Genomic DNA, 12,466 nt, shown 5'->3' with positions numbered 1-12,466 from the left:
TGCCACGTCAATAAATGGCATAATGGTACATTTTGCTTATTGCCTCCAGGTGGCTTCATTTTCTTGAATACTGTTTCAGGTTGTACGCAGCGTGTGAAGGCATTGTTAAACTTTATTAAAAAGCAGTGCTGAACTACATCACCAAATTGAGAGCAACAATGCAAGTGCCCTACACGGTAGCATTGTAGAGGATTAAAGAAATTTTGAATTGAAAATTTAATTGGATGGTAGTTTATTAACAAAGTATAGATCAATTTGAAATGTAAAACAAAGCCAGAAACTGGTATCCTTGCCTGTCTAGACTTTTCTACAGCAGTTTATTGTGCAGAAAGTAAAGAGGAGTAATTGAAGGTGTTAGTTCTACACCAGCATCACTGCTGCATTTTGGAGCTAAGGTATGAGCATGCTTCTGAAGTCGAACGTGTTGCAGCTGCTTTTGCTGGCTTTACTCTGCCATTACACGCAGGAGACACAGGCGAAGCTGGAGCAAGCACAGCTGCGGCTACGAGACCTGCGTGAGGAGGCAGAGCAAGTGCGACGCGACTGTCAGGAAATGATCAGGCGCTACCAGGAGTCCGAGGAGATTAAGTCTGTTTCCTTGGATCACCAGCTTAAGGAGAAGCTGTCTGAGCTTGAGGAGCAGAAGATGGAAAAAGAGAGCCAAGAGGAGGCAAGTTTGACAATGAGTTCACCTTCCCCTTGCAACACCTTAGCTGCTTGGTAGAAGTATGCCATTTAGAAAGGCTGCCGTGAGTCACATTATGATGTTTTAATTTCTCACCCACATCTTCCCATGGGTGGGGGTGCAAACTCTACAAGCTTGCCGGCCATTTAACTTGCTGTCTTTCTGTGACATCTGCCCCATAACCAGGGACGTAGCCAGAAATCTTTTTAGGGGGTCGGTTCTGACCTCTCTTATGTATGTTCGTGCGTCTGTATATGTGTGCGTATATACAGTTAAACCCCTTTATAAGAGGCACTGATGTAACAGACAATTGGGCATAAGAAACACCAGTGTGCCTACACCAAAATAAGGGTTGATCAGAAAACAAGAACGATGTAACCTGCTTATAAGCAACCCTTTGTATAAGGGAGAAGTACTCCCCGGTGCGTCACTTATAAAGAAGTTCACCACCTGTATACACATACAAAATGCAAATATTTCAGGGTTCAGGGGGGGGGGGGGGGGCTGCCTTTGAAACCGAAGCCACTCCCCTGACTGTGCCACGCCCCATAACTTGCCATACAATAAAAACAAAAAAAAAGGAAGGGAATAAAATGTGCCACCATAGTTTATGCATAATTATGCAAAGCATTGTTGCACTTCTATGAGTGCATGTGAGACTAGTACGTTGCTTTAGGGCTTTGCTAACGTCAGTAAGAAATGAACCTCTGCGACAGCTTGCCACTGTCAAGTTCAGTCACAGCTTTACTTCCTTTGTACATGTTACCATGGTTAATGAACTATCATTGTAGTGGGGTCGTTCAGGTCATAAACGCAACTGTGCTAGGTCTCGAGTGAGCATTTCCATGTAACTTGGGCCTAGGTCTTTATGAGAGCTACATGGTTGTCGCCATAATGCCCGCTGGGCTGTTTTGAACACGTGGGAACCCTCCTCTAAAGCACTGCCGCAGCTGTAGCACGTGCCTTTGTGATGAGGCACAACAGTTTAGAGTGGAGGCGCTGTCTTTCCCCTATAGTGGAAACATCTATACATGTGCCTTTAATTTTTTTATTTCATTATGCTGTAAACGCGACGGAATGGGTATTACAGGAGTGGAGTTTTAAAGGGGAAATAGAGATAAATAATAACTTGCATGAGCAAGAACAGCTTTGACCAAAAATCAAAAAGAAAAAAAGAAGGCATGCTGAACACATAGTGTTAGTGTAAGCTGTGGAGTAAAATAGACAGGAGTGCCGTGGTGCACAACTCGCTGCGGTGGGCTCTGTTTGCGGGGTGGATTCAGCAATGCAATTTGCATGTTCATCTGCTTTTTCGTACTACCTGCTGCCACTATCATGACCTGTGTCATGCAAGCAGTGACCTTTCTCGAGACCAGATACAGCAAAATTGATTTTCTGGTTTGTCATCCTTTGGAAACCACAGTGCAAAATTGCTGGAAGCACGTGCGCGCACACCTTGCGCCTTTGCCTCGTCATCTGCTTCACATGACATTGCTCCTACCACTGCCGTTGGTGGCACTGTTCGCCAGGGCACTGTGGTGTAAGTGGTACATGTGCTCCCTTTAGGAACAGAGTTGCGCTACAGTTTTCCATGCACAGCTTGCGCATGGTAAAAACTGGCTCTGCTGCGTTGAGGAGAAGCCAACACTTTGCAGTTGACTCCAACACTTCACAGAGTCCTACACATGTGGGAAAGGGCTTTCCTACGTGACATCAGATCCCAAGATGGGGGACCTCGGGACAACTCTTTCTCCCTACGGACAGGAACCATATACAGTAACTCTCAGGCACTGCTGCCACCTCATCATGGCCATTCGATGCCTGTACCTCTTTGTACAAACATCTGCTGTGGTGAAGCTTTGTTCCCCCTAATGTCGAACCCTGCACACGCCTGTCCTAATGCACATATGCATTAGATTTGGGGTCTGGGTTAAATAATGCCCCCTATGCTTTCCTTGGTTTCATTGCCCATTGGCTCAATTAGGTTGTGTCTTACAAAAATTACAAAAACAGTAAGCCCCTCAATCCATTCCTCTTCTTTTATATACACACAACGGTTTAAAACTAGCACCAGTATTGAGATAACCACTGGAACTTTTGGCAGTATACACTGCTGCACCATCCGCCTTTTTAAAAGAAAGCACCTTAAGCAGTACAGGACTAATGTAGCTGCAACACTCATTGCACACTATGTGAATACATATCATAAAATCAGCATTAGAAATTCTGCTGATTATAGATACCTTGGAAATTTTGAAATTTAAATGTGAGTTAAATTGATTGATTAAAAGTTAAATAAGAATACTTAGGTGAACATTAAACTCTGTATTTTAACTGCTCGTAAGGTATGAGTAAGGTATGCTTCTTCGAGTAATTCAGCTGGAGGTGGGTGTGTCAAGATAAGATCGAACACGAGGTCCCGGTCACCATTTCCGATTTTGATGAAATTTACTGTAGGTCTAGGCATTACACCCAGAACAATGGTTTCGCAGTTAGTTTTGCGAAAAAAAATTTTGTTCGCCTAATAAAATATACAAATTTTGGCCGCAAAACAACACTTTTCCGCCAATTTCGCGATTTCTGAATTTTGAGCGCACCTAAGGAAAAAACGGTGCACTTCTTCGTCACAATATTTATTCCCCTCAAAGAACAAGTGAAATACAATCCTATGAGTCTATTATTTCCCTTGCTTGTCGAAGCACTTTTGAAGAAAAAAATCACAAACTTGGCAAATTGCACTAAATACCTGTATTTCAGGAATTTATTGCTGCAAGCAAGTTAAAGTGTGGATAATAAAAATCGGTACATATTAACTTTGATACTTTCGCTCTCTTTTAAAATAATTTGCGTGGTTTTATCAGGCTCCGTTTTACTCGATAAGTGGGCTGAAACGTAAGTGATTTACTAAAAACGCCGAACTTTGAAAATGATTTTCTCAAAAAGGCCATTTTTAATTTTTTTCAAACTCCCTCTGATTGAAGTCAAGGTCGTCATCTCCCATTCCGCAGAAAAACACGTTGCATTATTTTGGTTGCTAACAAGTTATAGTGCATGAAATGTGACCATGCCAGCCTAGCGGCCACGTCATTCATTATGTCCTGAAACTCGGATATAAGTTGTTGAAAATACTTGTACATAACATAATCACAAATCAGCAGCTCCACACCAACAAATGCGCAGCCAGGTGTCATGGTTATGCAAGCTTTGTCTTGCGATCAGCCGCTTGACAAACCCGCAGAAGATGCCAAAATATGTTGTGTCGTGCATATCAATTAAGGCACATCAAATTCGTTCCTCATTCTTTATTTCCTCTTCGTCGTCTTCGCTGAGGCGGCCGCCGAGCACGTGCCATCTCCTGGCGCCGTAGTCGGCAGTGACGCCTTATACGACATATCCCCTTTTGCGAAAAAAAAAAAAAAAAAAAAAGTTGCTACCTAATATAGTCCTTGAACTTCTGCGGTGTCTTCTTCTTACGAGTGCTCCTTCTAATACGCGCTTGAGATCCCGACATATTGGGTGAAACTTGCGCACTGTCTGCTGCGAGTGGTTCAGGAGAGTCCGCATGTTCATGATTATCCTCTCTTGACGTGCCAGGATGCGATAGATCACCCATAACTGTACCAGACGATTGAGTGGATGCCGGTGACCAGTTCATAACAGCAGATGTGCCTGATCTCATTTTGCTGACAGCTGCAGGGTGAACAGCAGCTAACTTGGACGCGTTCCACACTCGTCCATCTTCCAACAAGTACGAGGCTGGTCCACGCTTTTCAACGATCTTCTTGGGCGCGGAGAACTGTGAAGATAGCTTCCCAGGAATGGCAGATAATTTAACCCGCACGTAATCACCAACGGCGAAGTTTGGTTCCTTAGCTCCGCGTTTTTCATCTGTATAGCTCTTCGACCTGGTTTGCTTGTTTTTCACGCGCTCTCGCAACTGCTCAATCGCCCTTGACGGGTCCGTGCTGAAGCATTTGTCGGGCATGCCCACTATGTCGAGCCTTGTTCGAGGTTGGCGTCCATGAAGAAGTACAGCGGGCGCAACACCAGTTGTCGCGTGAGGCGTACATCGATATATTTGCAGGTAATCAAGCATGGCTATTTTTATATCACGGCGTTCAAACAGAGCCAGTTGTATGTATGACTTCAATACCCTGTTGAATCGTTCCACCAAGCCGTTAGCTTGCGGGTGGTACACAGAAGAGTTGTAATGCTTGATTCCACGTTCTGCGAGAAATTCTTCAAAATTTGCTGATGAAAACTGTGGCCCATGATCGGATACGAGACCACGTGGGTATCCTTCGCGTGCAAAAAGTTCAAGTAAGAATTTCTTCACTGTAGGTGTGGTCGCGTCTCTTACGAAAGCCACTTCAGGCCACTTGCTGTAATAGTCAATGATTGTAATGGCAAAACGGCAGTCGGCTGAAGCTTGCGTGAAAGGTCCTACGATGTCGATTGCAACTTTTTCCCAAGCTTTGTCAGGAAGAGGAACGGGTTGCATTGGCGCTCCATTACACGAGTGCCGCTTCGACTATGTATGAGCTCCGCTTGCACGCCAAACTACGCTCAGAGGACAAACGAGAGAAGGAATGCATCACTGTGAAAGTTAAAGGCTGTTAAGTGCTAACAAATGTCACAGTATGCAACGAAAACTCTGCCAGCAATTTCCCAGTGAGTGCCTTCAATACAGCACGCATGTATTTTTTTTCCTGCTGTTATGCCCGGAGCCGCAAAATATCGCGATAAACGCTCGACTTGCGTTGAATATTCTATCTGCGGACGCACAACAATACAGTATTGTAAAAGCGGTTCTTTAATGAAGCAGTGGACTTGGACACACTTCTTTTCACAGCCGGCTGACACTAGTGTTCTGGCATGAGATGAACAACTGCAGTTTGAGTTGTTTGACCATCGGAAGCACGTATCACAGCTTTCTTTAGATGTCAGTGTCTTTCTTTTGTGTCATATGTTGCTCATAGAATGAGCCTAATTATCTTTAGGCCATCAGAAGATAGAAAGCAACACATGAGCGCACTATGGAGGCGCTTTCTTGGAAATTGCCAGCAGAGTTTTCGTTGCATACTATGACATTTGTTAGCACTTAACAGCCTTTAACTTTCACAGCGATGCATTCCTTCTTTCGTTTGTCCTCTGAGCGTAGATTGGTGCGCAAGCGGAGCTCATCCGCAGTCGAAGCGGCGCTCATGTAATGTGAGTGCCCGCAGCGTCAAGCGGCCGCTGCTGCGGGTTTGTCAAGCGGCTGACCGCAAAACAAAGCTTGCTGAATCATGACACCTGGCTGCGCATTTGTTGGTGTGGAGCTGCTCATTTGTGATTGTCATGTACAAGTATTTTCAACAACTTATATCCGAGTTTCAGCACATAACGAACGACGCAGCCGCTATTCTGGCATGGTCACATTTGACGCACTATAACTTGTTAGCAACCAAAATAATGCAACGTTTTTTTCTGCAGAATGGTAGATGACGACCTTGACTTCAATCAGAGGAATCTTAAAAAACATTAAAAATGGCCTTTTTGAGAAAGTCATTTTCAAAGTTCGGCATTTTTGGTAAATGACTTACGCTTCAGCCCACTTATTGAGTAAAATGGAGAGCGATAAAACCACCCAAATTATTTTAAAAGAGAGCAAAGGTACCAAAGTTGATATGTACCGATTTTTATTATCCTCACTTTAACTTGCTTGCAGCAATAAATTCCTGAAATACAGGTATTTTGTGCAATTTGCCAAGTTTGTGATTTTTTTCTTTAAAAGTGCTTCAACAAGCAAGGGAAATAATAGACTCATAAGATTCTATTTCACTTGTTCTTTAAGGGGAATAAATATTCTGATAAAGAAGTGCACCGTTTTTTTCCCTAGGTACGCTCAAAATTCAGAAATCGCGAAATTGGCGGAAAAGTGTTTTTTGCGGCCAAAATTTCTGTATTTTTTTTCAGGCGAACAAAATATTTTTTCCCAAAACTAACTGCAAACCCATTGTTCTGGGTGTAATGTCCAGACCTACAGTAAATTTCATCAAAATCGGGAATGGTGACCGGGACCTCGTGTTCGTTCTTATCTGGACACACCCAGGTGCAAATTTGTGCAATGTGCCCCGAGCATTTTTAAAAATTTTGTTTAAATGGAATGGTAGCTAATATCATTCTGGTTTCTAGGAGAATGTTCATGTCAGTGTTTTGGTGACTCCCTCAAGAAATGATGTCCTCACCGCAATAAATTGTCGTTTGTCCACTACCACATGTTTTGTTCGTCCATAAACTTGCGTTTCCATGCTCTTGAAAATTTGTATACTTTGCTCAGTGAATCAGTTTTATGACATGTCTAGATAGTGTACTAGCAGTAAAATTTGATGTTAACAGTACAAATGAACATTTCAGAAATTAATGGCAAAGGCTTGTAACTTTGATGCTGAAGCTAAAGAACAGCTGCAGTAAAACACTGGAAGTACTACAAAGCATGTTCATGCTGGATCAACCATTGCCCACCATTGCGTTCGTTAAAAGTGTGTTGCACAGACACACCTTCGAAAATTTTAACTGCTACAAATAATGTAACATACCTGTACCTGTGTGCCTAACATGCTCTTGCTCTATCCCCACTGATCTGTTTTTACATCTGATTGCATTTGGAAAGACATGCAGGCTTGCTGAACATGCTCAGAACACTCGGAAAGAGTGACTGAAAATTCAGTCTCACTTGGCCTTAAAGCGCAAATCTTGCAAATGTAATGTTTTCTTTGTTGCCAGCAAGATCAACCTCATAGTGCAGTATGGCCACCACCTGCTCCTAATGAAAAACAGTATTTGCTTGCAGGTTTACCATGTGATGAAGCAGGAACTGGAATCGCTCAAGAGGAAGCACAAGATGAGCATTGATGAGAACAACAGCCTCACTATGAAGGTAAGGGGAGTGCTTTCCTTTTACTTCTCCGGCTTTTTTTTAATATTACTTCACTTGTATGAGGATGTTAAGGTATCCTCAGTGTGTGCCTACAGTTACCAGCAAGGGCACAGATAAGCAATGGTGAGGATGTTTATTGGCTTTTTTTCACCAAGTATGACAAACATAGCTTGACACAAAACTAAAGCGCTTCTTTTTGAATCAGCATGGAAGCAAGGGGACGACTTGAATTACACCACCTTTGTTCACCGCTGCCAGCTGTGTGTATGTGTGTTTTTAACATTGCATGCATGCATTGTGTACGAAGTATCAAGCAAGATCCAGTTTGACATTGCAAATTTCGGTTGCCATTATACATTGTTTCAAAAAGAAGTCTTGTCACTGAGCTTTACTATGGAACACTGATGCAATTTTATGGAGTCGGTAGTTGGGCCATGGGTAAATGCGAGCAGCTTCGAGTAATTGGTCGGCTAGGTAAGTCCAAAACATGTTGCAGAAGTAGTGCACTCATCGAAAGCACTTATTTGCAGTGAGATCATTTGTTAGTTAAAATTGCTTTCTCTGGGAATTTGTCTTTTTATTCAGCAAGATGAATGTAGGCCTTTTGGACCTCAAAATTGCGGTGAGCGAGCATCGTGGTATCACAAAACCAGCAGTGAAGTCCGTTCAAAATCACCTGCAGGATGCTAGTCTTGTTGGCGACATTTTTGTTTGCCCTTGATTGAGATGCTTGTAAGATAAGGGAGTGTGTGTGGCATTTCATATGGCCACATCGGCGACTGCTGGTGTATGTGTTTCCACATGACAGCAAAGCCTCCATATTGGGCACTGACACAAGGCACAAGCAGAATACGGAGCTATGCTGCATGTGTGGACTGTGCTATACGATGCACCTCTACATGTGCGGTTAAAGAGAAGGGCTTACACACTGAGAAAAGAGGACAAAGAAATGTCTGTGTTGAACAAGCAGCATGTGGTACACAACCCAGCATGCAGACCCTGCTGCTGATGCCGCTCTGCTGTTTGAAAAATGCTGGCATACACTAATGAACCTTGCCATGCCAGCTTGTTGCAGTCAGCTTGCAACCCCTAAGAGTGGCTTCCAGAGATGAACTCTGTTTATTATATCCATTGACATGACAGTTTTACTTTATTAAAACAAGGCTTCAAATATGTGTGTCTCTATGGGAATTAAAAATTGCAATTATTTCATTATATTCAATACTACTTCGTTTTAACCCACTTCATTATAATGAGGCTTGACTGTATATATATAATTACTGAGAGATAGCCTGCTTAGGCACTTAACAACTCGAACTGAAAAAATTGCTGTTAGCACCTATAACACAACTCCAGCACTGATATTCCACCTTTGAGATATATTTCATCAAATTACCTTGTGTTTAGACACACTATAAGTTTCACAAGTGAGAAACCTTTTGCCTCCATATTAAAGTATGGGCACCAGTTGGGGCACGAAAAGCCCACAGGTGAGGTCATATTATACATTGTTATATCTCATATGAATATAATTATTTCTGAAGATGTGAAAACTTACCACATGTATTAACATATCTATTTGTTTAGTGTCCATCACTGTAAGGCTTGCAACCTCACTTTGGAGTAGTGTAAAATTGGGAGAAAAAAAAAAGTTTCACTGTGTGTAACCGTGCCACCATTTATTTATTTATTTTACCCTCAGGGTACACAGTACATTTCAGAGAGGAAGGGCAATGCACAACAATGAAAAAACAAAAACATTATCATGTATTTTCTTCCTCTTTGTACAATTTGTATTGTAACTGAGACCTTGTTTTCCTCAGTGGGTTGTGTTTGATTGTGCGGTCTTCACACTGATTTGCTGTTTCTTTGTATTTGGCTACTTGTCTGTGCATATTTGTTCGTTTTACTTGCTTTTGGTTGACTATGTTAGCATTGTCTTCCCCTCCCACTGTAATGTTTAAGGCGCTGTAGGTATTGTAATAAATAAATAAATAAATAAATAAATGAACATACTAGATGGCACTAGCCCTTCTGCCAATGCTGGAAATATCATACTTCCTAGGCATCTAACCTACAAAACTGCAATTTGGTCACGCACTCCAAAAAAAGAAAGTGATGCAACAGTGCTTGTTAGGCCTAGCTGGAGGTCGTGGCAAGTGGCAGATTTTTGCATGAAATTTGCCTTCAAACGTTTGTGCCAGTGGAACATTATTGACAGTTGAGGGTGGACTCACATGCACGAATACCATTGGTCACGTGCATAAAATAAAGTTTGGGTTTGTAGGCAGTCAGCCAACTACTACTGCAAGCACCTACCTGGTATGCTGGCATGCTTGTTGGACAGAACAGCATAATTTCATGTGTAGACATAAAACTTCAAACTCATCTTGTGCTGCATAGCATAGACTGAGTGTCTATGGTATGCTCATAGTTGCATTTACTGTTGCTATCACTCTTGCTCACTTTCGAGAAAAATTTTCTCTCTTCATTTTTCTGTACGAGTCACATACTTGCTGAAATGTTTTTAGTTGAACCACTAACTACACTGCAGGAAGTGGAAGATGGAAGCTGTGATGAAAAAATCCGTAAACAGGGGGTGGGTGCTCGGGCCGACGTTTCGACAAGTGGACTTGTCTTCTTCAAGGCCGGAACTGATTTCCTTAGCTATCGTGTGTATATGCTTCGTGCCCTCTCCACCAGAAGGGAGAACGAGTGGGGAAAAAAGGAAACAAAAAGCGGGGGGAGGGAAACGGGAGGGTGTACGTTTCGCTGAATGATTGTCAATGGAAGCACGTGGCATTTTAACAATAGTAGGTTCGAAATGCCTAGAAGAAGGGATTAACTCTCACTCGTTTTCGTTGTGTATGTACCATACCGAATAGATTCAAGAGCCCTCTTAGCCAGCAGGTATTAACGTTTCTAAGGGGGCTCTTGAATCTATTCGGTATGGTAAATACACAACGAAAACGAATGAGAGTTAATCCCTTCTTCTAGGCATTTCGAACCTACTATTGTTAAAATGCCACGTGCTTCCATTGACAATCATTCAGCGAAACGTACACCCTCCCGTTTCCCTCCCCCCGCTTTTTGTTTCCTTTTTTCCCCACTCGTTCTCCCTTCTGGTGGAGAGGGCACGAAGCATATACACACGATAGCTAAGGAAATCAGTTCCAGCCTTGAAGAAGACAAGTTCACTTGTTGAAACGTCGACTCGAGCACCCACCCCCTGCTTACGGATTTTTTCAACTACACTGCATAGAATTTGTCTTGCTGAACTAGCACGAAAGCCATACTTTGTGCTGATTTCTGTGCAGATACACAACCTCGAGAAGGAACGCCTCGAATATGAGCAGACATTGAGTAAGCTCAAGGAAAAGCTCAACTCCTTGAAGCAGGAGATCGTTGACCTGAATGGGAAGCTTGATGAGAAGAGGAATGTGGAGCTTCAGCTGGAGAGGCAAGTGCCTGTGCTTGCTCATTTGCTACAGTGCCCTGCAATCTCTTTTACTAGATTACTGGATTAGTTTGGCACCTTTGGGTTGTGCAGAAATATAGAGTATACTATTAGAATGATTCTTATGAACATTGAAAGACTCAAACATGCTGATTGCTTTGTTACATTATGTACCAATGATGAAAAATTATTTGAGTTGAGAAAAAAAATAGGAACACCTTTTATGTGTAATTGCCACTTATAAAAGCAGTCTTTTTCACCAAGAGCATCACAAAAAAGAAGTTTATCATAACATCTGAGACAGTGCAAAGTATCGAAATGTGCACTGTTCTTACCTTGAGTTACATATCACGGCACCATGCTCACTGTGCTGTCCAGATGAATTTGCAGTTCATGTGAATGGCATTCAGTAGCATTCAACTGTCCAATAGTTCAATAGCATTCAGCTGTCCCTTAGATAATTGGACAGTTGAGTGCTGCTGCCTAAATTACTTTCTGCCCTATTTATGTTTTTTTTTTTTCTTGTTCAATTGACTCTTTTTGTTATTGGATCTTACCTGATATTTTGTACATTGTTTCTGAATTTTCATTTACAGGTAGTGTCAATCTCATGTATTATTTTACTTCTGCATTGACTTTTCATGCTTGTACCAATTCGTGTTTTTGACTTCTGTTATCACCTTTATTATTTTTATCACTTGCTGTCTACTGCTGTATCATGCACTTTATATCACCCTTTCTTCTTGGGCCATCTAGGCAGCAGTATTTCAATGCATTTGTGCAAAATAATGCATTTTTGCTTTGCCATGCATGTTCTGCTCATCCAGATTTGCTGCTTTGTATGTGAAATCGCCACTTTGTCTAGGGCGACTTCTTAGACTGCTATGACAAAATTTTTTTGTCATAGCAGTTAAGTATCTTCAAATAGCGCCAACTGCCCCCTCAGTGTCTCCACTTTAAAAGGCAGGGAATAAATAGGGGAATAGATGGACAATGACTTGCATTATTGTAGCATGGTCAGCCTCTGTTTAAGTTGAAGGGGATTTGAACCTGGAGCCAGATTTTAATCCATATTGGTTTTTGTAGCTTTATGCTACAGATTGGTACATGAGGATTTTTCCATTCATCAACCTTCCATCTTGTGAGCTCTGCTGCATAGCTGATTTGCCATGTTATTCTGTATTTTTGTAATATCTTTATGGTCGTTGTTAGCACAGAAGAAGAAGACGGGGGAAAAGAGTCACTTCTCTCTCTCCTGCTCACTTCTCCAAGTCAAAGACTAGTTGTTACAAACCAGCTCAAATGTTGATCTGCTAAATGTGTTGGATGTTGAAACGGGTGCATTGGTAGAACAGATGCCTGGCAGTTTTTTTTTTTTCAAAGTTGCAGTGGTAACACTGGG

The 12,466-nt window shown here is 42.1% G+C and overlaps 1 protein-coding gene across 3 annotated transcripts in view; it reads left to right on the top strand.

The window, feature by feature from the left end:
- Positions 1 to 12,466, top strand: part of LOC119379290 (coiled-coil domain-containing protein 186) — a 108,537-nt gene that overhangs the window by 26,113 nt on the left and 69,958 nt on the right. For 2 of the 3 annotated variants that reach the window (XM_049411922.1, XM_049411920.1), the window contains exons 6-8: positions 467 to 670; positions 7,521 to 7,607; positions 10,925 to 11,071. In XM_049411922.1, coding sequence (XP_049267879.1) covers positions 467 to 670; positions 7,521 to 7,607; positions 10,925 to 11,071 — 438 coding nt within the window. The remainder of the gene's footprint in view (positions 1 to 466; positions 671 to 7,520; positions 7,608 to 10,924; positions 11,072 to 12,466) is intronic. The other variant, XM_037648556.2, reaches the window with a different exon arrangement.

The sequence above is a fragment of the Rhipicephalus sanguineus genome, chromosome 1, assembly GCF_013339695.2.
Source record: "Rhipicephalus sanguineus isolate Rsan-2018 chromosome 1, BIME_Rsan_1.4, whole genome shotgun sequence".
Taxonomy (NCBI): domain Eukaryota; kingdom Metazoa; phylum Arthropoda; class Arachnida; order Ixodida; family Ixodidae; genus Rhipicephalus; species Rhipicephalus sanguineus.
This window is presented reverse-complemented; position numbering and strand designations above follow the sequence as displayed.